The 25802-nt window shown below is 54.4% G+C and overlaps 1 protein-coding gene across 3 annotated transcripts in view; it reads right to left on the bottom strand.

Annotated features, from left to right (window-relative positions):
- The window catches only part of PTK7 (protein tyrosine kinase 7 (inactive)), a 60060-nt gene that overhangs the window by 10137 nt on the left and 24121 nt on the right, over positions 1 to 25802 (bottom strand). Inside the window, exons 1-17 of one of the 3 annotated variants that reach the window (XM_027127291.1) lie at positions 15921 to 16099; positions 13529 to 13816; positions 13041 to 13143; positions 12483 to 12673; positions 12237 to 12387; positions 11107 to 11255; positions 10591 to 10857; positions 6896 to 7029; positions 6600 to 6735; positions 6369 to 6488; positions 4927 to 5076; positions 4659 to 4809; positions 4434 to 4561; positions 2892 to 3095; positions 1895 to 2050; positions 1037 to 1269; positions 78 to 158 (exon numbers count right to left, since the gene is read on the bottom strand). In XM_027127291.1, the coding sequence (XP_026983092.1) occupies positions 78 to 158; positions 1037 to 1269; positions 1895 to 2050; positions 2892 to 3095; positions 4434 to 4561; positions 4659 to 4809; positions 4927 to 5076; positions 6369 to 6488; positions 6600 to 6735; positions 6896 to 7029; positions 10591 to 10857; positions 11107 to 11255; positions 12237 to 12387; positions 12483 to 12673; positions 13041 to 13072 (2283 nt within the window). In that variant the 5' untranslated portion in view covers positions 13073 to 13143; positions 13529 to 13816; positions 15921 to 16099. Of the gene's footprint in view, positions 1 to 77; positions 159 to 1036; positions 1270 to 1894; positions 2051 to 2891; positions 3096 to 4433; positions 4562 to 4658; positions 4810 to 4926; positions 5077 to 6368; positions 6489 to 6599; positions 6736 to 6895; positions 7030 to 10590; positions 10858 to 11106; positions 11256 to 12236; positions 12388 to 12482; positions 12674 to 13040; positions 13144 to 13528; positions 13819 to 14250; positions 14306 to 15920; positions 16100 to 25802 lie in introns of those variants that run through there. The other 2 variants (XM_027127290.1, XM_027127289.1) reach the window with 2 other exon arrangements.

Raw genomic sequence — 25802 nt, 5'->3', positions numbered from 1 at the left:
CAACCAGTGCACTGCTGTTAGGTAACTGCCCCGGGTCCTGGCCCACCTTGGGGGCCTCGACCCGCCCCCGTCCTCACCTTCTGCTTCGTGCTGAGGGGCTGCGACTTCAACTTTTCATCCTTGCTCTTGGAAATCCTCAGGAACTGTTTGAGGTCTCCCTGAGGAAAAGCCAGGCGGCTCTGTCAAGTCAGAGTCCAGCCGGTATCTCCAAAGCATCCAACCCAGCAGGTGCTCACAAGGTACCCGCCCCGGGGGGATGGTGGGTGGGGGGGTTGAGGAGCTCTGACCTGAACGCCCAATCCCCAGCCCAGACCCCCTCCCATGGGGAGTGTCCAGTGGGAATTAAAAACTATAGGAAGTGCCTCCTAGAAGCTCTCACATCGGAAAGGGAGGAGGACGGTCATTGCCAGATGGGCAGGTGAGGAAGCCCCTGCCCTGAGGGAGCCAGGAGAGGAAAACCCCACAGCCCCCAACCCTCCGTCTTCACGGGGTCTTCACGGACCCCAGACAGGAAGGCTGTGTCCTCCAGACATAACGAAGAGGGGACACCAGCGGCAAAAACATGCACAAAGTGCTCACGAGCACTCGCTAACGGAAAGTCGAGGGTCACTCCGCCCCCTTCCTGCCCCGAGCTGGGGAGTTTGACAAGCAGCAGCTCGAAGACCAAGGGGATTAGGCCTAGATGGGCGAGGGAATGAAGGGTGAGGGGTGGAGCTGGGCGTGCCAAGCAGGGTGGAAAGAGAAGGCTAGTGGCTGGGTTAACACTGTCCCTCAAGTGGTGCAGGCTGCAGGGAAAGAAGGAAAGCCAGTTTCTGAGCAGCGGGCGGAGGGAGAAGCCGGAAGAACCTGGGCCCCACCCCCAGACATGGGGCTGGCAGACGGGGTGCGGGTCAACGAAAGGTGGGTGTCGGAGAGCTGGGGGGACAGGAGGCTGAGCATCTCAAGGTGATGACAACAGGTTCTCACGGTGCCCCCCACCCCCCAGGTCAGAGCACTGCCCAGCCCGAGACAAGCAGGGCCCCGGCCAGCAGCATACCAGGTCCACATACTCCAGCACCATGTAGTGGGGCTCGGCCTCCCGGCACAGTCCCAGCAGCCTCACCACGTTGGCGTGGTTCAGCTTCCCAAACATCTCGAACTCCCTCCGGAAGTCCAGCTGCTGCTGCTCGTCCCGGCTCTGCAGGCTCTTCACAAGCACCAGGGTCTCTGGCACCCCCTCCTCCAAGCCCTGCGCCTTTGCCAGGAACACCTCCCCAAACTCGCTCTTCCCTGCGGACACACGTCTGAGTCGGCCAGCAGCCTTCCCTCGAGCAGAGAAAGCCCCTGACTTGGGAGGCACCTGGCTTGTGTCACACAGCAGGGAGTCTCTCTGCTCCACCCACCTGGACCAGGCGGTGGCCCCAGCTGTGTGGGTGACCCTGAGCAAACCATTTCCCCTTCTGCCCTGGGCCTGGCAGTTGCTAACAGTGAAATAAAGGGGTCAGATTAATAGTACTTTCTAGAGGGTGGTCTGTATGAGAATTTTAGGTCATTCACCATAAATAGATCTTAGTTCTACATTCTAACCTATGCTCAGAAAACATGTAACTAGCACAGATCCGTAACTTTCAGAGTTATTCCTAAAACAAAGCTAACTTCAGTTGATTTCTTTTTAAAGGTGAGGGAGAGTCAATCTAAATAAAACATCAAGTGAATAATACACAGGAATGACAAAATCTGTGGAGGTGGGGTGTGGACAACAGGTGGGGGACACACTGGACCGGGCCTCTCCAAAGCTCCCTCCATTTCTGATGTTCTGGGCCTCAGGGACTCCAGAGCCACCAGCCCTAGCGCAGCCCCAGGACAGATCAGAGTCTGTAGTTAAGCAGGGGTGATGATGGCCAAGGCAACACACCCAGTGTGGTGATGGGCTGCAGGCTGGCCCGAGGGAAGTGCATCTTGTCACTTGTGCTGTGGCGTTTGTTGGTGGCCGCGGAGCTGGAGCCCAAGCTGGTCAAGGCCACTTCCTCTTGGATCTCTGCTGAGGGCTGTCCGTTCTGCAGAGGGCCGCCTGGGAAGAAGGGGCAGGGAGGATGTCAGGATAAGACCTGACACTCTGGCCACCATGGCGGGGACTGCAGTTCTTTTCCACAATCTCCCACTTCCACCAAAGGGGTCCAATTCTGGGGTCCCACACAAAATCCACACACAATCCAACCGATGAACTGATGGGGCTGGGGCGAGGGAGACAGGCATCCCTTAGGGTATGACCACTTATTGACACAGCCGATTACAACTTTTGAAATGGAAAAAACTGCACAAGTCTTATCTGAGTCAATGGTCCCTGGACAGCATGGTGACATAAGGGTTTTTGCTTTCATAGGGTCTCCTGCAGGCACAAAGGGAAAATCACAACAAGGGAAACCCAGGCCCTGCTCCTGAACTCCTAAACTGAGAGGGGAGACCCAGCAATGTCCCCAGGGGGCTCCCAGTCGGAGGAGAGAATGGCAGGAGGAGGGAAACAGGCAGACAGATCGCCCCTGGGGAATCTCAAAGACTAATGGGGGGAGACAAGGTGTGCAAAGAAACATGAACACATATACTTAAATTATGTCTGTGGTTTCGAACTGCAGGGAGAAGGCAGGGAAACGTAGGAGGCTGGCCCAAGAGGCAAGCCAGGTTGCGCAGAAGCCAAGGCCCAGGGAATCGGCCAACTCCAGGCTTCCAGCTGGGATTGGGGCAGGGGGGCGGCGGGGGAAGGGGAGGGGGGCGGTAAGGAGCGGCTCTGCTCTGGCTTCAGCAGTTCCCTCCAGCGCCACAGCGCTGTCCTCCGTGGCCACGGGAGGGCGCTCAGCACCTGCGCACAGCACCGCCTCCCTCTTCCTGGGCCTCCCTCCTCCAGGGCCCCTCACCGTTGAGGCACTCCATCTCTGGCTCCTCGCCCTCCGGCTGCTTCTGAAGCCGCTTGGCCTTGCAGCGCTTCTTGCAGTAGAACATGAGGCCCAGCACGGCAATGATGTAGGCCACGGCGGCGCCCACCGACAGCCCAATAGTCTGGATCATCTTGTAAGGCGGAGGGCTGCCCAGGCCCTCCGACTCCTCCAGCACCGGCTTGTCTGAGAGACATACAGATAGGTGTGAGCAGGGGCCGCTGAAGCAAGCCCAGCCCTACTTTTCTACTGGCTGCTCCCTACTGCACACATAAGACAACCTCCCAGACACTTGGCCTGACCAAGCCAGAGCGACCCAGGGAGGGTCACCACCAGCAATGGCATCAACAAGGGCCAGGTCCTCAGGGCCCCACCAAGGCCAGAGGGAGCTCTGCAGGAGTTGAGGCCAGTGATTCCCAAGCTGGCTCTGCATCTGGACACGAGGTCGGGGACACACCTAAGAGGCACATCTGTCGGCCCCACCACAAACCCACACTGTTTGCTAACAAGCTTCCTTAATGACTTAACATCATGAGTCAGGCTCTGAAGAGCTGCATCTGGGAACTTTTGGTTTAGAATCCCAGCCATCGCCCAGCACAGAGTGGTTCTTCAAGAAAAGTATTGGTAGGGACTTCCCTGGCGGTCCAGTGGTTAGGGCTCTGCACTTCCACTGCAGGGGGCATGGGTTCAATCCCTGGTCAGGGAACTAAGATCTTTCATGTGCGGCATGGCCAAAAAATAAATAAATAAATAAATAAAGAGAAACGTATTTGCAGAAGGGATCTTCTAGTCTAGGGGCTTTCAGTGGCCTCGGGTCCCATGGAGAAAGAGGTGCCTGGAGGGAGAGAGGCCCAAGGGGGAGGCCATGCAGGATTCCCCAACTCTCACACACACCCAGTGGCTTCAACCAAGGAGGCTGTCACTTCACCTTACTCATTTAAAGTTCCACATAAAACTTTGTCTAGAAAACCAGTTCTGCTGCTAAACCAAAAAAAGTTTGAAACCTCTCATTTAAACCACGCCCACCTTACAGACAGAGAAAAAAGCCCCTGGGGAGGAAATAACACCTGCAAGGGTACAGAGGTGGTTAACAAGAGAGGCCAGACCCAAACTCCAAGTCCCTGACCCTAGTCAGGGTGTTTCACCTGACACACCATCCTCTCTGGGCCTCCAGGGTAAAGGAATCTTGTGCTGCTGCTTCCTGGCCTGATCCCCTCCCTGCCCACCCAGGGACCTGTAGGGAGACCTGGGAGGAAGCATTTTAGGACAAGGGCACCATCCCCTGACTTCCCCGGAACAGGCACACACCCACTAGCCGTGGAATGTTTAAGGGAGAGCCCAGGTCCAGGCAAGGAACCTGAGACTGACGGTGAGGTGGCCTGGTGGAGGGGACACAGCTGAATGCCCGCGCCCACCGCAAAAATGGTTTCGTGCCTTCTGTGTACAGGGGCCGATGAGCACAAGGATGAGAAAGAAGTGAGGTGCCCCCACTTCCTGTGCAGGACACCCCTCCGGGTCCCATACCCACGACATAAAGGGGGGCCTCCGTGTGCTTGATGTTGCAGCTGTTGCCCGCGATGCAGGTGTAGCGGCCTGAGTCCTCGGGGGCAACATCGTGGATCACCAGGGAGCCGTTCTGGAAGATGTGCATCCTGCCAGGAGAGAAGTCACAGCGTTGCCCACCAGGCCAGCTCCAGGGAGACTGGGCTGCAGGAGAGGCAGGGTGGGTGTGGGAAGCAGACAGCCTACCTGGGTCCCAGCTTGGTGGGGTCCAGGATACGGTCTTTGCCCTTCCACTGAATGAGTGGCTTGGGGTCCCCCTGGGCCTCGCACCGCAGCAGGGCCGTGTGGCCCTGGTACACGGTCGTGCGCTCCGGCTCCACCTTGAAGGTGATGAACACTGGATGGGAAGAGCCCGGTGAGGGGCAGGGAGCACTGAGCAAAGGGGCTGGCGGGGTGCAGGCAGCTGCCCCACAGGGCCCGCCAGCCCCAGCCCCAGCCCCCCGCACGGTCGCACCTGCCACGGTGAGCTGGACGTGGGCACGGATCTGGCCCTGCAGCCCATTGGAGGCGATGCAAGTGTAGTTGCCGGCATCATTGCGGGTCACCCTGGCGAAGTGCAAGGTCCCAGCGTTGTCCGTCACCCACTCTGGAAGGCTGCTCCCATCTACAGGGGCAACATTGGGGAATGATGGGATGGACCAGAGTCCCATGAGTGGCCAGCAAAGCCCTCAGTCACTCGCCTCTACTGAAAAACACGGCATCGCTCCTGGCTATTCACAGACAAGATCCAAACGCCTGAGCCAGGCATTGGGAGTCCCTATTACTTACTCCTTTTCTAATTTTTCAGTCTCACGTCCTTCTACTGCCCTGTATAACGTTCCACTTCCACCAAACCGGACTTCTGGTTGGGCTTGGAATGTGCCTTGCTCTCACCCTCACTGCCTGTCACTCTCTACTCCTAGAACCCATTCCTGCTCTTTGCCATCGTCCCACCCATTCTGAGTCCCACCCCCCACAGACAGCTCCCCCAGACACCTGAGCAGAGACAGCCCACTTGCTGCTCAGAATCTACAACCCCCCTCTCTCTCACTGTTAATGGGAATGTAAAAACCTTTTAAAAAACAATTTGGCCATTCGCATCAAGGGTTGTAAAAATGTGCATACCCTTTTATACATAATTATTCCATTTCTGGGAATCTTTCCCAAACGAAATAAACCCAAGTCCAGAAAAAACTCTGCCTCAAGATGTTTATTGCAGCAATAAAAAGACAGAGAGAGAGAGAGAGACAGAAAGAGGCAGAGAAAGGGAGGGAGGAAGGGAGGGTGGTTAACAACCCAAATGTCCAACATTTAGGGGATATTTAAGTAAATTACAGTGAATCCAATCATTGGAATATTATTGCAATCATCAAACCAATGTTTATGTACAAAACCACGGGGAAATGCTTGATAATGTTAAGTAAAAAAAGATAAAATTACATACAGTTATCTGCATCTTCCATTTCTATAGTAAGCATGACTCAACTCATGGAAGTATAATAAGTGAAAATTATATGTACAGTAAAACTGCTATGTAAAAACAAAAAGATGTACACACAAAAAGGTACACACCCAGAGATGACTGATGGTGGGATTATGCATTATTTTCTGCCAAAATTTTCTAAAGGGTTACTTTTACATTGGAAAGGATGACTATTTTGAAAACAGGGAAAGGACTTTACGGCCCTGTCTGGACCAATCCAATCATTTGTTGCCTTGAGTCGTCTTATATGTTGTCTAATGCTGTAACCTGACCTCTTTTGTGTCTGGCTTTTTTTTTTCTAACTGGACCATAAATCGGCCCCTACATTTCTTGTCTATCCCAAAGTTTTAGGCACTCAGCTCGTCCTCAGACAGGCATACATCTGACCAGTGGACTGCCTGCTGCCCCCCACCCCATGCTCACACAGTACCCACCTGCCCGGACCCACTTAATAGTGGGCTTCTCTCGGCCTGTGGCTGAGCAGGGAACCGTGGCCTCCTTGTCAAACTCCATGCACTGCTGCGGCCGGGGCGGTGGTGTGAACTTGAGCTTTTCTGTTTCAGTAGCAGAAAAGGGGAGGAATTGAGGCGGCAGGCCTGAAGATTCTGGACGCTGCTGCTCCCTCCCTGGTCCTCTCCTGCCCAGGAGGCCAGGCGCCAGCTCACCCAGCACTTGGACGCGGGCCTGGGCCTCGATGCTGCCAGCGGGGGTGCTGCTCACGCAGCGGTACCACGTCCCGTCGTACACCTCCACGCTGTTGATGCGCAAGGTCCCGTTCTTGAAGACCTCGAACCGCGAGTCCTGCAGCACAGAAGATGTGCCTGAGAGCAGGTCTCGGCCTACCCCCCACCATCATCTCCCTGGGGGACAGCCTCGGGGTAGGGGGAAGCGAGCCTTGGAGGTGAGCACAGAGGACTCCGTGTCCCCGCCCCACCCCCCCAGCAGTAATCCCCGTTCTCACCTCCGAGATGAGCATCTGGTTTCTGTACCAGGAGACTGTGGGTTTGGGTGTGGCCTGGGTCAGGCAATGCAAGTAGCCTGGCTTGCCCTCCTCCAGCTGGCTGTCTTGGGGCTTCTCCAGCCACGTGGGCACAGCTTAGAGGGACAGGGAGGAAACAGAAGGTTGACCAACACATCTACAAAACCAACAGATCCAATCCCAAGAAATTCTAATACCCTCCCCCCCAACCCCGGCCCTGAGTTTAGAAACCCTTGTCTGCTCCGGCAATAACTGCAGCCATGACCCCTTAGTGAAGGCCCATGTGCCGGTACCTTTTGAACATTATCCTAGCTAATGATCACAATATACCCCCCAGGTATTTATTTTTATACCCATTTTATAGATAAGACAACAGAGGTTCAAAGAAGTAATGGTGATTTATTAATCCATGATAGAGAGAGGATTGAAAACTCTGGTCTGCATGACTCCAAAATCCTTGCTTTCTTTATTACACCGTAACGTTCCGAGGCTCGGTCCCTGAATCTCTGTTCCGTTTTAGCCATGCTCATCCCCTGAATGATCTCATCCAGTCCACGGCCTTCAGTACCATCCAAGTGGATGAGTCCCAAATACACAGCCTGGCTCCTGGCCTCCCCCCAATGAACTTCAGACCTGCAAATCCTACCGGCATTTCCAACTGGATATCTAATAGGCACTTCAGGCTTTATACGTGCAAAAGAGTGCTCAATTTCTCCCCAAACCTGCTCATCACAGTTTTCTCTATCTCAGTAAATAGCACCACTATCCAGCCAACTGTATAAGCCAAAAACTTCGTTGACTTCTCTCTCTACGGCTCCCCCCGCCATCACATTCATTCTATACAAACCTCATCTACCTCAGCTCTAAAATGTATCCTAACTTTCACCACCTCCCACCTCCACCGCTACCACCTCTGTTCAAGCCCCTTAAACACCTCCCCTAGATGATTACAGTCATCTATTAACTGGTTTCCTGTTTAGACTCTTGCCCCTAACAGTCTAGTCTTCTCAGAATAGCCAGAGTCACCTTTTGAAAATGTCACTCTCACACTCAGTCCCTGCAAGGACTTCTCATCCTCTGACTTGGTGGGGCAGACTTTGCAAAGGTGGCTTTAAACAGTCCTCCCATCTCTTGCTTCTCTTTGTAATGTGGCGTTGCCACTTTCCCATCAAGAGGCAGGGTCTATTTCTCTACTGCCTGGAATCTGGGTGGCCTGAGACTTGCGCGGTCCAATAGAATATAGTGGACAATGTCTAAGCTAATGCCTTGAGAAGGCTTGCAGCATCCACTTTTGCACTCTTGGAACCCAGCCTCCACGTGAGAAGCCTGAGCTAGTCTGTTGGAGTGGCTGTGTGGAAGGGAACCAAGGCACCCTGGTCGATATCCTCCCTCAACTGCCAGACTGAGCGAGGCACCTGAGGGAGGACATCAGGGAACAGCCAGCCACCAGCTGACGTACCAGCTGCCGCCAACAGCACATGGAGCTGAACCATACCCACAGAATCAATCATGAGCAAATCGGTGGCTATTGTTTCATGTTTTGGACTGGTTTGTTACACAGCAGTAGCTACCTGGTACACTTGTATTACAAACCAAAGTCCTTACCATGTTCTTACAAAGCTTCATATGATCTAATCTCTGCCTCTCAGACAACCTCAACCACACTCACCATCACTTATTCAACACAAGCCACACAGGCTACTGCTGTCCCTTCAATTTACAAGCCCAGTTCTTGCTCAGGGCCCGTCCACGTGGTTCCCTCTTTAATTTAAGCATCAGCTCAAATACCACCTTCTAAAGAAGCCTTCTCTAAACTCCCCCTGGCCCTCATGCCATCTCTCTGTCACTTACCCTATTTGATTTTTCTTCATGGCTCTGCTGCCACCTAAAATCATATATTTGTTCATTCAATTGTTTTCCTTGCTTGCTTTGTTGCTATTAGACTACGAGCTCCACAAGGGGAAGGATTTTTGTCTGCTTTGTTCATTGCTGCATTCCCAGTACTGGGAGCAGTGCCCAGCACAAAGAAGGCACTCGATAAAGCTGTTGATGGAATGCAGGGATGGAGTCCTTCCTCCTCCGAACTGTACCCACTACCCCTTCGCACCAGTCCAGCCCTGCGTGCGTCACGCACTCTCTCTAATTCCACAGGTCTTCTCAGGGAGCAGTGCAGGCACAGGGCACTGTTGGTGCCTGTCAAAAGACTGATCAAAGCCAGCACTCCCACCTCCAGCACGCATATGCCTCACTTGGAGCATATGCTGAACACTCTTTGTCTGGGCCCACCCCCAGAGAGGCCGGGGGCAGGAGATGTGGAGTGTGGTCCCAGATTCTGTATTTTTAAAAGCATCCCCGGGACTTCCCTGGTGGTGCAGTGCTTAAGAATCCGCCTGCCAATGCAGGGGACATGGGTTCGATCCTGGTCCAGGAAGATGCCACATGCCACGGAACAACTAAGCCCATGAGCCACAACTACTGAGCCCACGTGCCACACTACTGAAGCCCGCATGCCTAGAGCCCGTGCTCTGCAACAAGAGAAGTCACCACAATGAGAAGTCTGCACACCACAATGAAGAGTAGCCCCTGCTCACTGCAACTAGAGAAAGCCCGCAAACAGTAACGAAGTAACAAAGATCCAACGCAGCCAAAAATAATTTAAAATAAATAAATAAATAAAATGCAAAATTAAAAAATAATAATAAAAAAATAAAAGCGTCCCCAATGAAACAGGTGAACAACAGACCCCGACTGGAGAAAGGCTGATCATGGCTGCTTGCATTTGTCTGCACGTCGCTGTGGAAGTGTCCTGAGCGCATGTTACCTGGATGCTGCAGCTTCCCACCCGAACCAGGTACCTGAGCACGAAAGTGCATGTCTCCTAGGTTTTAGTATCTTAATGGGAATAATATCACAACTTCCAAGTGTACAAAGCTCTTTTCATGTTTGAAATCTTTTTGAATTTTTGCAATTTACCTACTTGGAAAGATGTAGAGGTAAATGGAAGAAGCAGGTTGCAAAATGGTATGTGTGTGTGTATGAATTTGTCTCGGATATCCTTTTAAATTATCATAAACGTTTGACACAGGCATGGTATAAATAAATAAATCTCTATGCCTGTAGCAAGGGTATATAGGTCTTTATCATTTATTTCACAAGTCATATGTTCACTGTAGAAATTTGGAAAGTATAACAACAAATAAAATAATTACTACCTATAACTCTGACACATCACCTTCCCCAAAAAGAAAAGGAAAGATCTTTTTTATCTACTTCACTGATCTTTCTGGCCATCTAGTAGGGAAGGTAGTGAGTTATTAAGCCCTATTTTATGGATGAGGAAACTGACGCCTGGCAAGGCAGGTGACTTTCTACCCGTGGTCATTCCATGCACTGGGGACGGAGTGGGACCTGGGTCTCAAGACTCCCACTCTGTTGCTTTGTCCTCTGCAGCCAGAGGACCACTTTTCTGGCACCACAACCTCTGTGCCTGACACGCCACTGTCCACTCCAATATCACCTCCCAACGGCTGACTGGTTCCCAAGCCGGCAGGGCTCAGAGCTGAGGCAGGGCCTCAGGTGAGCACCAGGGAAGCCTCTATCCATCACACCCAGAACCCAAGACCTCCTGGGACCTGGGCTCCCCTCCTCGCCTCGCCCTTCAGGGCAAAGGTGCTCACTGGCCACGGTGATGTTGACATCCTGTCTCCGCCAACCAGCCAGGTTGGCTGCATGGCAGGTATAGACACCAGCATCGCTCTCGGCAGTGCTGGCAAATACCAGCTCATGGCCCTGCTGGTAGACTCTGCCGTGGGCAGGCAGACGGGCTCCCGCGTGCTCCCACCACACACTGGGCTCCGGCAGACCCTGGGGGGGCGGGCAGGCCACACGCTCCTCGCTGCCAGCCGTGAACACCCGTGGCTCAAATGGTGGCATATCTTCAATCTCTGCAGGGATGGGAGCAGACAGCCTGGTTACTGTGGGGCCCAGGGTACCTGACGTTCTCCCGCAGCAAGCCTTGCCCTTTCCAGCACGAGCCCTCCCCGTGACCTTCAGCATTTCCTCTTCCAAGCCCAGCATCCTCTTCCTCCCTCTGCCCTCCAAGCTGCTCTGAGTGGAAACAGGAGCCTAAATCTCTACGTGCCCACAACGTTGAAGGCGGCTCCCACCTCGGCACCCCAGACCCAGGGACCCACCTGCCAGGTGGAGAGTGGCCTCCAGGATGACAGGAGGGCCCCTCTGGCCCTGGCCTACGCAGCGGTAGACCCCTGCATTGCGCGGCCGGACCTGGGTCAGCAGCAGGGACCCGTTGGCAAACACCGTGGCTCTGCGGACGTGCGGGGGGCTGTGGAGGGGAGAGAGTGCTCTTTGAAAGGAGTGGCCCACAGGCCTTCTTCTGGAGGGCGGCCAGTGGAACCCCATCCTGCACAGGTCAGATATGCAGGAAGGAATCAACCAGGAACAGGGCAGAGAGAAGGAAGCCAACACGCCACTCTGGTGTGTGCGTGTGTGCCTGTGTGTGCACGTGTGTGCGTGCGCTTGTTCACGTGTATGTGGAGGTGTGTATTCTAATTACAAGAGACGCAGCTTTGGGGCAGCCAGGTGAGCAGCAGTGCAAGTGGGAGGCAGCAAGCAATCGATGTGGAGACAGAGTCAAGATACGCCTGCTGGCAAAGCAGCAACTCCAGCACCAGAAGTCCCTCAGACGCACCAGACGGACTACTGATGATGTCCTCAGGGCTGCAGCCAGGCAGGATCCCAGCCCACAGCCTAGGGAGCCACACCTCCAAAGGACCATGGCCACACCTGACACCACACAGGTGGTGTGGTCTCTGCTCTCATAGGGCCTGGATGAGGACAGAAGTCCCTATAGAGGGCCTGACACCTCCCGGCACCTTCTAGTAATGTCTGCTTCTTCCAAAAAATGTGCGTGTGCGTGCATGTGTGTGAGTAAGGTATCCTTGCCCTCCAGGACCTTCCTGTGCAGACTGTGATCCCCCAGGTCCCCTGTGTCCCTCCATCCTTGGGTCTCTACCCCCCCCATCCCAGAGGACCCATGTGGGCAGAAAGGGAGGAGAGAAAGTAGCAGAGCCATCGCTGGCTCACACAGTGTGTCTGCGGGAACTGGAAAAAGATGCCCTTCCTGGAGACCGTTCCCTTTGTTGGAATCATTTTGTAACAGGAAGACATTCTACTGCCATCTGCTGGAAAGTCGAAGTAATACATGTACAGATCTATGATGTCTGTGATAAGAACTTCATTCCCTTTTAGAGAACCATACACAACTTCTATCACCATACTGGAAAGCTGCTGCCAGATGCCTTACCGGCTGCGGTTAGTGATGGGAGTCTCATCCTCAAAGACCCACTGCAGGCTCGGGGGCGGGTGGGCTGAGAACTGACAGTGGAACATGGCCTCCTCATTCCTTGCCACTACCACGTCCTGGGGGGCCAGTACCACCCTGGCAAAGCTCTCATCTGGGGTGAGGGAGGCACAGACACATGAGCAGGCAAGGTGGGGAGGCCCCTCCCCCATCCCCAACTCACCTTCTCCATCCCTGCCCCAGGCTCACCAGCAATGCTCAAGGTGAAGTTCTGACTGCTGCAGGCCTGGCCAAAGGCATTGTGGGCACAGCAGGAGTAGATGCCACTGTGCTCAGGGCCGGCTGGCCGGAGGGTCAGGTTCTTCTCCTTACTGCTGACCGTGTGGTTGCTCTGACCATCAGACAGGGCGCTCCCATCTTGGAACCACTGGTAGGTGGGCCTGAGGGGCCGAGGGGGTCAGTAGCAGGGGGGCAGGGGGGTCTCAGGTGGCCGGCAGGGAGGGCCAGAATCAGAGGGTCAGGGCTAGACCCCTCAGTTTACAAATGGGGAAACTGAGGCCTGGAGAGGGACCGTGACTTGCACAGAGGCACACAATTCAGGGGCAGAATCTGGCTGAGATTCTAGATTTCTCAGCTCCCAGAATCCAGGATCACTCCACAGCACAAGGCTGCCCCTTCTCTGGTGACCAGGGCCCAGTGTGGAACAGCATGGGGCAGGGGCGGTGGCAGAGTCCACAGTTTGGGGAGACAGCTCTTGACATCAGTCCAGAATAACCCTTTCCCTCCCCACCCTCAGTGTCTCCTTACCGAGGGTGCCCGTCAATGTGACAACGCAACATGACCTGGGTCTGTGGCTGGATCTCGGCTTCCGAGGCTGGATGCTTCAGGACCACGGGACCGGACTCAATCCCTGGAGCAGAGGCCATGGTTGCAGAGTGAGGGGCGGGGCAGAGCAAGGGTGAGAGAGCAGAGGAGGAGGACAAGCAGGAAACGATGGAACCTGGAGGCTCTGGAGCCAAGGGACACTGGGGCACACTGCCTCACTGCTCCTGCCATTTGCAAAAGTATCTGGCAGATCAATGGGTTCAAGACTTGAAGGGGAAAAAAAATAAGTTCTGGAAAAATTAAAACTTTTTAACTTCCTCTTATCCACACAAGCAGAGAGCTGACCCCAACTGCATTCTCCCTGCCCCATTCAACTGGAAATGGGAGAAGCCGAGGCAAAGGAGGAGTCCCGCAGGGCTCGGGAGTTGAGGGTCTAGAGGGAGGGGGCGGGCACAGCTCCCGGCTCTCACATTTGATGTTGAAGGAGGCGTTGGCACTGCGGGCCTCCTCTCCGGTGGCATCATCCCGCGCCACGCACTGGAAGGCTCCCGAGTCCTGCAGCCGGTCCACAGCTGCGAAGCTCAGGCTGCTGCCCTGGGCGAAGCGCCGTTCGGTGTCCTGGACTGGGGCCCCATCCAGCAGCCAGTACACGTGCACTGGGCCTGGGGCCTCGACCTCACAGCGGAGCAGCGCCCGGCGCCCCTGCAGCGCATCCTGGGAGGATGGCTCCTTGATGAAGACAATGGTTGCCTGGGCACCTGCAGATGGGGAACACGGGAGAGGCAGGGTCAGGGGGAGCTGCAGCCACTGTTCTAACACAGGTCACCCACTGTCCTGTGCACAGGAGACGTCCAGTAAGTGCAAGTGAGAAGGATCATTAGACCACAATTGCCAAGTGCCCACTGAGGAACGTTTACACTGTGCTGGGCGCTCCGCAGGATACAAAGATGCGGTACCCTCCAGGACGCTAGTCTGGAGGCGGACCCAGGATAAGGCAAAGCTCGTGCCAAATGAATGATGTGGGCAGTCGGTGCCTCTAGAACACTGAAGAGGGAGGGAGCCCCAAGGGCTAGGGGAAGGAGGGGATTAATGCCACATGGGACACTCCCTAGAGGAAGAGGGCCTTGGAGCTATGGGACCAGATCATAGGAAATGCCAGACCAAGGAGCGGGGAACATCAGCAAGCAACCCTCCCACCATCTTCAGAATGCAGGACACTGAGCAAAGTTAAATCATGATCCAAAGAGCTTCTTGGAAGGATTACTGGCACTCACATACCCGCTGAGGGTCCAGCATCAGAGCTGGCCACAGGTCAGGGAGGCGGCTCTGAATCCCATCCACAGACCACTCTGCAGCCCAGCATTCCCCAGGGGCGTCTTTGGGAGAACCCATCCCATCACAGGAGAAGCCAATATTCTCTTGAACTGGCATTATTCCCAAAGACATGCCAGGGCCACCCCCACGTCCTTCTCTCCATCCTTAAGGATCCGTCTGTGGCCAAGGCTGGCTCTTCTGTGCTAGGTGAGAGGTGAGCTAAGTGGTCCCAGGTTTTCACCTGAATCCACTCCTCCTCCTGCATGGCTACAGTTCAGCTCTGGCAGGGGTCAGGGGGGCACCCTCGGAGGAAGGGGCCCTGCAATCAAAGGTGGAACTGTAGCCAAACAAAGGGGAGAGTGAAGAGCCTGTGCAGAGTGGCAGATGGGCTGGGGAGGCGGAGGGCAGGGCCACGCAGGTGGCATAGTTACCAAGCCAGGAATAATACACCGGGCTTTGTTCCTGGTCCGTGTGGGCGCCCTGCAGAGGCCCAGAGCTGCAGAGCCCGGGACACCAGCCGCCTGGGGAGTTTGGCAGGTGGGTGCGGGGGGTGGGGGGGGCGGTGATGGCACAGAGGAGGATGTGTTACCCCTCCAGGAAGAAGGAACAGGCCACCTGGGGCTACTACGTGAAGAAGCAGGCTCTGCCTCTGGCCAAACTGGGCCCAGCAAGGGCAGGAAGGAAGAGGCTAATGGGGTTCTGCCCATCCCATCCCAAACCACTGGAGACTGATCTTGGCCCAAAGAGCACCCTTCCCAGTCCCTGGGTGGAGCCGGAGGAGGGGGGGGGTTGGTTCTTTAGGGCACAAGAACCTGTCTCCTCATAAAGTCAGTTTCAAGACAAGTTCAGGATCCCCCAGGGCTGGGTCCAGAGGAGGGGCTGACCCGATGTTGGTCCACTTCCCAGCGTTCCAGAGGGGCCGGCCCGCAAGACACACAGAGCTGAAAGGGGCTGGGAGCTCCCGCATTACTTCTCATTGGGTTCCTGCTGGCTCTCTGGATGGGACAATTCTCCACCACGCTGGGCTACCCCACTCACTGTGCAAGTCAGCAAATCTGCACCCCGTCACCCTAACAGCCCAAACAGCCCCACTCAGTTCCAATCTCTGCACAGGAGTGCGGCCCTGCCCCCGCTGAGCAACGTGGTACAACCCCTGTGTAGTACAGATGGGTGGGTCAACTGAGGTCCAGAGAGATCAAACAGCTAATTGGTGGCAGAGCCAGGACCATGATCCAAGGAGGCCAACTCCATACCCCACGCTCTTCCCAGCCCCGTCCAGGAACTCAAAACCAATCCTGCAAGTATCTGATCTCAGAATGGGTCTCACTCCCCGCAGCCAGGTAGAAAGCTAGACACACCTCCTGCAGACAACGCCAGGCTCACAGAGGCACTCAGCGAACACTAGCTGAACTGGGGTGACCTCAGAGGAAGCGTGGGGCAAGAGCTGGCGGACACAGGGCCATCCGAAACACTTCCCGACCCCCACTCCTGACACAGATGGGCAGCCTCGCACCGAGGCCTCAGCAGGCCTCTGCAAACGTGACTCACCCAAATCTTGGGGCCCTCGACCCAGAACTAAAGATGCTCATCAAAGACCAGAGAGAGATCATCTGCCTCAAAGCGTAGGTGACTCCCCACTTCCCAGCTCAGCTTCTCCAGACACAGTGGGGGCCAGGAGTCTCGTCCATACACAGGAGCGTTAGTTAAGCGTTTGCAGTCAGGTCCGACTCGATCCTGACCATCACACTCGGTCTGCCTGACCTTGGGTAAGGAACACAGACCGTGCCCCAGCTTCCTCTGCCTCTCCCATGAGGCCGTCGTGACTCAAAAACGCAGTAACACGTGTGAAGTGTCTTGGATGAGCTCGCTCGGCGGGCGGCTACCGTGATCCTTACCACTGTCACCCATCCTGCCCAAGGACTTGAGTTTTAGGGATATTAGGAAGCTCCCCCCAGGCAAGGCCCAGCACCATCTCAGACCCCAGATGGGAAAGGGATAATCAGGTGGGGGGTAGGATGGAGGGAAAGGGGCTGTGGGGTTGCAGGAACCACAGACCACTTGCCACAGAAACCTGAGCTGGGAGAAGAGATGGCATGACTCAGAGGGACCCCAGCTCAGCCTCCAGCATCCCGTCCTGTCCCGGGGCTGGAGCTGCAGGAGCTGTGGTGAGACGCTGCATTCCCAGACTGCCACTCAGAGCCCCCGCCGCACCCCCAAGACAGGGCCTGGCAAACATCAAAGCCGGCCCCGCGGGGCCCTCTGTCCTGACGTCAGCTCACAGCAGGTCCTGGTTAGTGCTTGGCTGGGGCAGACTTTAGATGTAACAAAAGGCAGGGAGGGCAGCCACCAGGCCTCCGCTAAGACCCCGGCCCCTGCTCTGAGCGCACACCCCTGGCCACCAGGCTTCTCACGCAGGAGCCTGGCCCAGTGCTGTGGCACCCACGTTTACTGCGCCCAGTCTGGCCATCTGCATGGTCTGCAGGAGAGGCTGGTCTGTTGTTTTGTTTGAGGGGAAACCGGCAGGCCGAGGAGCCCCTGGCAGATATGCCAGACTCCAGACAGGGTGGGGCTGGGAAGCGAGGGACTCTTCAGAAGCTTCGGCTGAATGACAGAGAAGGAGGAAGGCTCTGGGGATCGAGGTGGTACCTGCCTCGAGGTGGCACAGTCCCCAGCACATCCCTGTCCCTGCACCACCTGACTTGAGGATGCCCCCAGGGCTGTGGTCCAGGGAAGGCCCGCTCTGGAAGCACACCGGTCCTGGGCTTCCCAAAGCCTCCCCCCTTTCAGAGTCCGGTCTTCCGTGCATGACACCTTCTGCACCCTCACGGAACACCTGGCCCACGTGCTCCTCAAGGAAGCCGCTCAGCATAGCAGCAGCCAGTGGCCCTGCCGCTCCCTAGCAATGCCACCTCCGCTGGCCTCTCCCTTGACATGAAATGAGGACCCCAAGCCTACCACTCAGGGGCTGTGTGAGGCTAAGTGGGTTCATAAACGCAAAGCCCAAAGCACAGAGAGGGCATGGTGGGCTCAGGAAGCACTGGCACCGTGACCGGCAGGCAGAGTCATCTGCCCACATCAGGCACGACCCCAACAGAGCTGGCGCTGCGAATACCCAATAAGGACATTTTCCAAGCCATTTCCTTGGCTCCTCGACAGCCATCTACATGCAGACACTCACTCTGCCTGCGCCCTGGCCCCAGCCCCCTGAGAAAGGCCTGTGTGGGCAGCAGCCCAACTCCCGTCCCCCACTCACCAGCAAGCGGCTGGTCTGGTGCCCACCTTCCTTGATGCTCTCTGGGCTCCAGGCCCAGTCGACTCACGTGTATATACGTGTGCATCTGCGCACACACATGTGTAAACATGATTTTGTGGAGAGCAGAGAGCAGCAGGAAGTTTTTCTGCTCTGATAATTTCAGCTACTTCGGTCCAAGTAACCATCTGGGCCACTCAACTACCTGTCTCCCAGAGACCAGTCCTCTTGGTCTTGGAAAGACAACCCCTGAATCTGTACAGGTCCCAGAACCTGCCAAACCTGACCAGTTGATTCCATCTACCTTCTCTCCCTCCTACTAAAGAAATTCCATCCTTCAGACAGCTGCCTTGGCACCAGGCAGAGGTACCAAGATGACCCTGGGTGGCCCGGGCATGGGCATTCTGCACGGATGTGTGTAATCACGAGTGACTGTGACCTTTCTCACGCACGAGGCCAACGAGCCACAGGCAGGAAGCTGACTCCTCCATCCCCGAGACTCAGTCCTTGGTTCCAGGGCCCACGTCCCTGTGGGGACATCCTGCCTCCCGGATGACCTCGAGAGCACAGGCCAAGACAGCTCCTATTGGGCATATGGTCCCCTGAGGGAGAGGTTTGCCAACTTCCTGTGTCCCATGTGGGGTGACAGCATTAGGACACAGGCCAGGAGAGACAGCCCTCAACCCAAGAGGCACAAATGCTCTGTTCCAGGAAAGAGAGCAGCCCCAGGCCTCCTCACCCACACGAGGATGGCCCTGCTCACAGGTCCCCTCCATGTGGAAACTCTAAGGACACCAAATGAGAGGCCCCAGGGGTACCAGGGTCCCTGCCCCACCTCTCCTCCCCAAGGGGCCAATGCACCACTGGACTTTGGCCTTCAGGGTCTAACTGGTGCACTTTCAGCTGCTCTGGGACACTCCAAGGGTCCACGGCTCATAGGCGTGCATCATTTTTTTGAGGGACAAATCTCAGTCTCTGTAAGAACAAGTCGTTTGCATGAACAGCAAGCCCTCCCCAGTGCACCTGGGCCGGCAGGAACACAAAATGCTGCAGTGGGGTTTGTGAATCTGGGGATCTGGAATGTCCCCCTCCACCGCCACCAGTCCACCACCAATATACCACGGGTGGGTTTAGCACCAACAACCCTGTATGATGATAAGCCCCAGAAAATCAGGGTTCAGAGGGTCGCTGAAAATCCACCACCGCTGACTCAGAGACCCAGAGGCAGAACACAAAGTTCTAGCTGCCCCCCACCTCGGCCCCATCTCCCGAGTGTCTACAGAAGGCCGCAGGTTCGCTGACAGCAGCCCCGCAGCCCTCCACAAGCCATCACAGCCCTCGCTTGTAGCTATGTGGGAGGGAGCAGAGCCAGGGACCCGGCTGAGTTTTCCTGTCCTGGGATTTAACTGTAAATATCTGGAGAGGCTCCCACGTCCGGATTAGAGAAACAGAACAAAATCACCAGGGATTAGCACAGAAACAACCTAGCGGGCCAGCTCTTCTACCTTAGATGAAAACCACAGCTCAGCCTTGCCCTGCCCACTCCTGGGAGGCCCTGGAGGGGGAAGATCAACCTCTGACGGCAGAAGCGGTCCTCGTGTCCAGTATCAGGCGGCATCCGAGCCCAGAGGGGCAGATACACCGGCTGGGAGATGTGCTTTAAGAAGCTCCTCAGCCAGCAGCCACACCACCTGATCCTCGAACCAGCCTGTCTTCTGCTGGGGCTCAGAGGGCCACACCTAGGACACATCTCTCGCCCTTAGTAACCCTCAGATGGCTGCGACGTCTCCAAGGAAGCGGCAATAAATTAAAAGCTCAGCCAGAGTGACGTGGTGTGATCAGGCAGAAGGAACATGGGGTAGAGAGACCTGGGTTCTAGTCTCGATACAATCCCTCACAAGTAGGGTGACCCTGACAACCACCACCCGCCACCAGGTAGTTTTATTATATGTAACATTAGAGAACTGAAAGGATGTGACTGGACAGTTACCAAGACCTAGTCCTGGATTCGCTGGCACTGAGCCTGAGAGGCAGCTACAGAAACAAAGGGCTCCCTCCCCAGAGTCCCCTTCCTGCCCCCCAGCCTCCAGCTGCACAGCCGGCCCCTAAAGCCCACACACCACATGTAGGGCCAGCCCCGGGAGGGATTAAAAGTGATGCTATAAATGGCAGGTGTGCAGTTAGAGGCAGCTGGGAGTCGCAAACCGGGACCCAGCATCACTGCTGATGAGCTACTCCCATTCCTGCGGCTCAGCTTGCATCCTGCCTCCCCAGGAGATCCTGCCTCTGCCTTGGCCACACACTTGCACTGCCAGCTCACTGCCCGTGACACCCCTGATACGCCCGCCTGTGCTGTGACCGAGAGCCATATCTTCCAAGCTAGACTGCAAGCTCAAGGTGAGCTTGAATGGGCACCTTCTATGCCCATTCTCAGCTCCAAGGAGAGAGGGAGACAGCAGCCAGCTGTCTCCTGAAGACGCCAGTGAGCGGCCTGCAGAAATAATCTACATTGCGGGAAGGCAATGGGGCTGCTGGACCACGAGACTGGGAAATGATCCAGGAGCTCAGGCCCAGGAAGACTTTTGGGATGCTCAGATGGTGTGCTCAAAGAGTCCGCCCTCATCATCCAAAGATGGAAAGGGACTCGCTGCAGGTTCCACAGCCATTCGTTAGGTGGGCCCAGACCCAGGCCCCAACGAGGTCTTCCTCCCAGGTGCAGTGGGGAGGGGCCCAGGGACACCACAGCAAGAACAGTGCCAGGGTGAGCTTCCCACGGTCCTTCTTGTGCAAGCAGAGGGCAAACTAAATGACAGTCTGGGGACTGGTTGGACCTGACTTCATCTATTCATTTTCAAGACAGGCTCAGAAAACTCTGGGAGACTCTGTTTTCTGCGCTCTTTTTACTCATCTCTGAGGCACACACCCTAAACTCCCTATGCAGGGAGAACATGATTCCCTGCCCTTTAGGTGGAGTGGCCTCAACTGCACTCAATGAGGGAAAATCCTCCCTGGCTCCTAAAGACAGTAAAACATCCCTTCGGCCTGTTCTGTCCAATATGGCAGCCACTAGCCACATGGAGCTATTCAAATGTAACTTAATCAAAATGAAACAAAACTGAAAACTCATTGCCTCTGTTCCACTAGCCATATTTTTAGTGCTCGGGAGCCGCACGTGGCTAGCGGCCACCGTACTGAACAGCGCCGATGCAGAACAGTTCTGTCCCCACAAAAAGTCCCATCAGTCAGCGCTGCCTTAGCTACTCTGACCGTCTGCTTCTTGCCGGCCCTTATTACATGGACGCATTACTTCTCATCCAAAGAACCCTCCACACGGACCAGCCTCATTTCACAGAGGAGGAAACTGGGGTCAAGGCTATCCCAGTAATGGCAGGGTCGGGAACTGCCCCTGGATCTGTCTGGCTCCCATGTCTGTGTTCTTTCCACGCTGCCACGCTAGCTGCTCTTCATTTCTTTCACTTTACTCCCTTTTATCCAGGTCCCCCCAACAACCATTCTGTCCTGTTTCAGGTAGGTCCTCTCTTTGTATGTGCTCTGGTCAAATGTGATGTTGTTTCATGCGCAGCTATTTTTAACCCATATAAATGATCTTGCATTATCTCTCATTCTGTCTCTCACTTTATTCCATTCGGCACTATGTTTTGAAGCGCCTTCCCTGGGGCCATCACCTACATCCTGCTGCTTTTCCCAGTAGAAGAACATACTGTTGGGTCTGGGGAAGCAAGAAGCAAATGAAATTTTTGAAAACAAGTTAACTGGCTGAACATAGCTGCCCAAAGTTTGAAAATCAGTCTTTGAGCCTACACCCTCCTCTCTGCCCGGGCCTCCAGCACTGCAGCTAGCCTCACGCCGTGCCCCGGCATGCATACGGGTATCAGCAGAGCCTGGGGAAACACGCATGCAGGCGCACCCCCCCCAGCTTCTCCCGTGCCCCTTCCTCCTCCCACCAAACCCCAAAAGTGACTAAAGAGGTTGGTCCTCAGCTGGTTCCAAAGGGATAAGAGAAAGAGGCAGTCTCATACTTTTATATTTAGAAGTGCTCTGCAAACCACTTCCTGGAGCAGACAAGAGTGGGGAATGTGAGGACATCGCTTTGCTATGTGTGATGTGGAAAGCACGAGCCACCCAGGGCCTGCAGCAATGGGCTGCGTGTACCACACACCCGATGACATGCGGCGATGCCGAACACATGTGCAGGAGATGAACGTGGCCCTCGGCAGCCTGGCCATCCCCTCGGGGCCAGGGCACAAGGCAGGGCCCAGGAGTCGGAGCCGGACACAGTCCTCCAAGTGCCCCTCTCCCAGCCTTCCTTTCTTTCCTTCTCCACCTGTCTGACCAACAGCTGCTTCTGGAAACCAACCCTTCTCTCTAGGGAAAGGGTTGCTCCAGGCTTTAAGCCTCAATCTGAAACACAAAGAGAAGAATCCCGACTGAAGGAGGCAGTATGGAAGAGCCAGTGTCTTCAAGAGGCAAGGGTGCCCTCCTCGCCTCTAGGCTGCTGGGGGGCGGGGGCAGGATTTTGCAGTGTCCACTGCCTTCTTCTGAAGGTAGACCTGCTGCTGCCATCAAAGGCCCTCCCCTCAGCCACCTCTGCTACCACGTGTGGCTGGAAAAATGTCGGAGGGGGAAGCTATCTGGAGGTGGGGATCGACTACTGTGGCCATGGTCACTGCTCCGACATCACTCAGATGTAACTGATGCTTGCCCAGTTGGGGGAGGGCGTGGTCAGGGGACAGAGAGGGGGAGGGGAAGGCAGGCCAGCTGCTTAATTAGAGTCAAAGCATCAGACTCCTTATAAACTTCACTTTACAGCTTAAAATATAAACTCTCTAGTAAGACAAAACCAATTTTATTCTTTTATTTCTTAACTGCATCACTGATGATTTGCTCCTTTATTGTTTAAAAGAACATAACCAAAAAAGAGTCATTTTTGAAAAATCAGCTGTTCTGAAAAAGCATTCTGGCTAAAGATGGCAAAATATGTATTTCAATCTCCAAATCAGTAACAACAGATGAAAAAAATACAATCTGATGAATAACAGACAGAAACAATTCCTTGTAAGTTATTTTTAAAAGCACCAAAAACTTGCAACACATTACCAGATGCTTAAAGCCTAGGGATAACTGACTTTTGGGGGCCGGGGGGCGGGGTGATGTTATAAAACATAAAGCACACACAAATAACTAAAGAAAAAAACAGCCCCTAGGAGTGGCTGATGCAATAACTGAACAGCCAAAAAAATGACAAAGACCTAAAGTTTATTTTATGCCTACTCTGTCGATCTTGAAGTCAGGGTCTGGAAGGTACCAAGATCTGGCTTCACTTAAGTCTGGAACCGGCTGCCCCTCCATCCCAGGAGGTGCCTCTTACAGGCCTCTAAAGTCACGCAGAGAGAGAGAGAGAGAGAGAGAGAGAGAGAGAGAGAGAGAGAGAAGCAGACACTGATGGAGAAAGACAGAGGGAGACAGGAAGATGAGAAAAAGGGGGCTGGAGGGAGATTGATGGTGTGGGCGGGGGAAGGGAGGGAGGAGCAGAGGAAGGGAGGGAGGGGGGAGGGACGGGGACAGAGAGACACAGAGAGACCCAGATCAACAGAGACACACGGACAAACTGAGAGACAGAGAGTAACATACAGTCCTAGAGAGACCCAGAGAAAGGGACAAAAAAAACAAAGACCCAGAGCACACACATGTGCACACACACACGTAAGCACACAAAAGGCTCCCCATGCCTGTAGAGCAGCCCCCAGCCCCACATTGACCCCAGCTTCCCCCCCACCCCCGGCCAAGTAAACCCCCCACAGGGCTTTCCCTGCATCTCTAGCAGGGAGGGTCCTCCCCACTCCCTCCTGCCACCCAACCCAGTGGCCACAGGGACTCCAAACTCAAGAGAGTTTGGCAGCCACGAGGCTGCCCAGTGCAACACTAGACACGGAAGGTTACAGCAAACCTGTAGCTGGGAGACCGGGGGAGTGAGAGGAGTCAGGAGGGACTCTAGATACACCCGATTCAGACCACTCCTAGTGGAGAGCCTCAAATTAGAGGCTCCTGGTAAATAATTCACCAGGAAAAATACAGTACCTTCCCTGCGCTCATCCATTATTCACCAAGATAAATGTACCATATTGTTACACTTCCTGACATCTAAAAATGGTCTGAGCCATTAGGCCAGGAGCAAGAAGACAGCAGGGCACTTTCTACCCAACTCTTCCAGAACCCCTGACCCAGCAGTCCTAGCGCTCTTGGAACACACTCCGTTGCTCCTCACACAAGGGCAAAGACGTCAACTTCCAGAAACGGCCACAGCCTGGGCTCAGACCATGAGATCCCGAGAGCAGGCCCGCCTCCACAGCCCTCAGGAGCCCAGCAAACTCCTAAGTAAGACGCCCCCTGTTCACCAGACCCCGGAGGGGTCAGCCCTCTCAAAGGGAAAAGGTAACCACTGCCTGTACCTGTCTAAGAGCAATTCTGTTCCTAGGAGGTTCAAAGAGTTTGACTTTGATGCCAAACGAGTGTCACCTACAGAAAGACCTGCATCTGACTTGCACAGACGGCTCTGAGCAAATCACTCTGTCCTTCAGGCCTCAGTTTCCCCATCTGTAAAGCCAGCTGCTCCTTATCCTGCAGGGACGAAATGCCCCCTGGGAAGTCTGAAGAGCTGCACCACTTTAAGGCCCTGGCTCACAGTGTACAGGCAGGACCGAGGTGCGACAAGAGCTCAGAGTCTGGAGTCAGACTGTCTGCACTTCAATTCTCCTCTCCCACTTACCGAGCATATGACCTTGGGCAAGCTGTTTATCCTCTTGGTGTCTCCGTTTCTGTAGCTATAAAATGGTGCTAATAACAGTATCTACCTCCTAGGCTTGCGAAAAGTAAATTCACATGTTAACCAATGTAGCGTGTTTGGAACAGTGCCTGGCACGTATTAAGTATCATATGAGTTTGGGCTCTTAGCCATTCTTGCTCTTCATTATTATGTTCAAGATTTTTTTTTTTTAATCTTTTAAGGGCCTCCGTCCCATGACAACCACCTCTCACCCAGTGTAGGCCTTGGTCGGCACCCCTCTCACGCAGACCGTCTGCAGCTGCCGGCTGCCCTGTTTGACTCGCCACCCACTCAATCTCTGCCATGTGGGTGTATAGGTTCTGAACAGACCCTGGGGTCCAAAACTTTGTCCCGCAGCTGCCCCATGGAGCCTTGGAGCTGGCGGGTCACGTAAGCGGGTCTCCACAGGGAAACAGCTGACTGCTGGGACCTCTGCGCTCTCTGGCCCACTGCCCCGGGAACCTCCAGGCAGTGCCCGGATTAGCAGTTGCTCATCGTTTCAGTCACTCCCCCACCTTCACTATGAAGAAGAGTCAGAGCGAGTCTGTCTGGGTGAAAATATGGATCCAGACCATGTTGGAAGGAGGCAGGACTCTGGCCTCAAGGGACCCAACGGTAGTTAGGTGAGGACAGCACAGTGAATGTTTGGGTGCCAACTAATGCCTGGAGATAACTCTTAGGGTTCAGCTTTCTGATCCCGGAAGTCCCCAATGAGAGAGGACTGGAAAATGCTTTATAAAGGATAATATCTGACTACATAAAATAGAAGTTGTCATCAACTCTCAATGGCAAACGACCGACTAGGAAAATGGTTTCTAGCAATCGACAGAAAAGGGGCTGCTGGCCTTGATACACAGTTACAAATCAATCATAATAACTACTAAAATTCTAACAGTAACATGGTCAAAACAGCATGTCTTCTCAAAACAAATATAAATGATTAATAAAGATAAGAAAACATTCCAATGCACCAGTAACCTAATGAATGCAAATTGGAACATAAATGCAAATAAGAAATGCAAATCATTCTGCCCTATCAAATGAATGCCAAGTTTTTAAAATAACACTCAACACTAGTTGAGTATATGGAGAAAATGGTCCTCATGCCTTGAAGATGGGAGTGTAAATGATAATAATGTCCTTCTGGAAAGTGGTTTGGTAATATTGTACCAGTATCCCAAAAAATTCATGCCCTTCTTCCTTGGAGAAGTACCTGATTCCAGGTCTGGGCAGGAAATGTGCCAAATGAACCTGGAACATCTTATCATACGAGGAAATGAGCAAAGACAAGCAGGGCCACATCAAAAGGGTCAGGGCCAGCTTGAAGAGGCTCCCG

Source organism: Aethalodelphis obliquidens, unplaced genomic scaffold, assembly GCF_003676395.1.
Source record: "Aethalodelphis obliquidens isolate GAN/ISIS:26980383/991018 unplaced genomic scaffold, ASM367639v1 scaffold31, whole genome shotgun sequence".
Classification (NCBI taxonomy): domain Eukaryota; kingdom Metazoa; phylum Chordata; class Mammalia; order Artiodactyla; family Delphinidae; genus Aethalodelphis; species Aethalodelphis obliquidens.
Note: the sequence above shows the minus strand (reverse complement) of the source record. Positions and strands in the feature narration are given on the sequence as shown.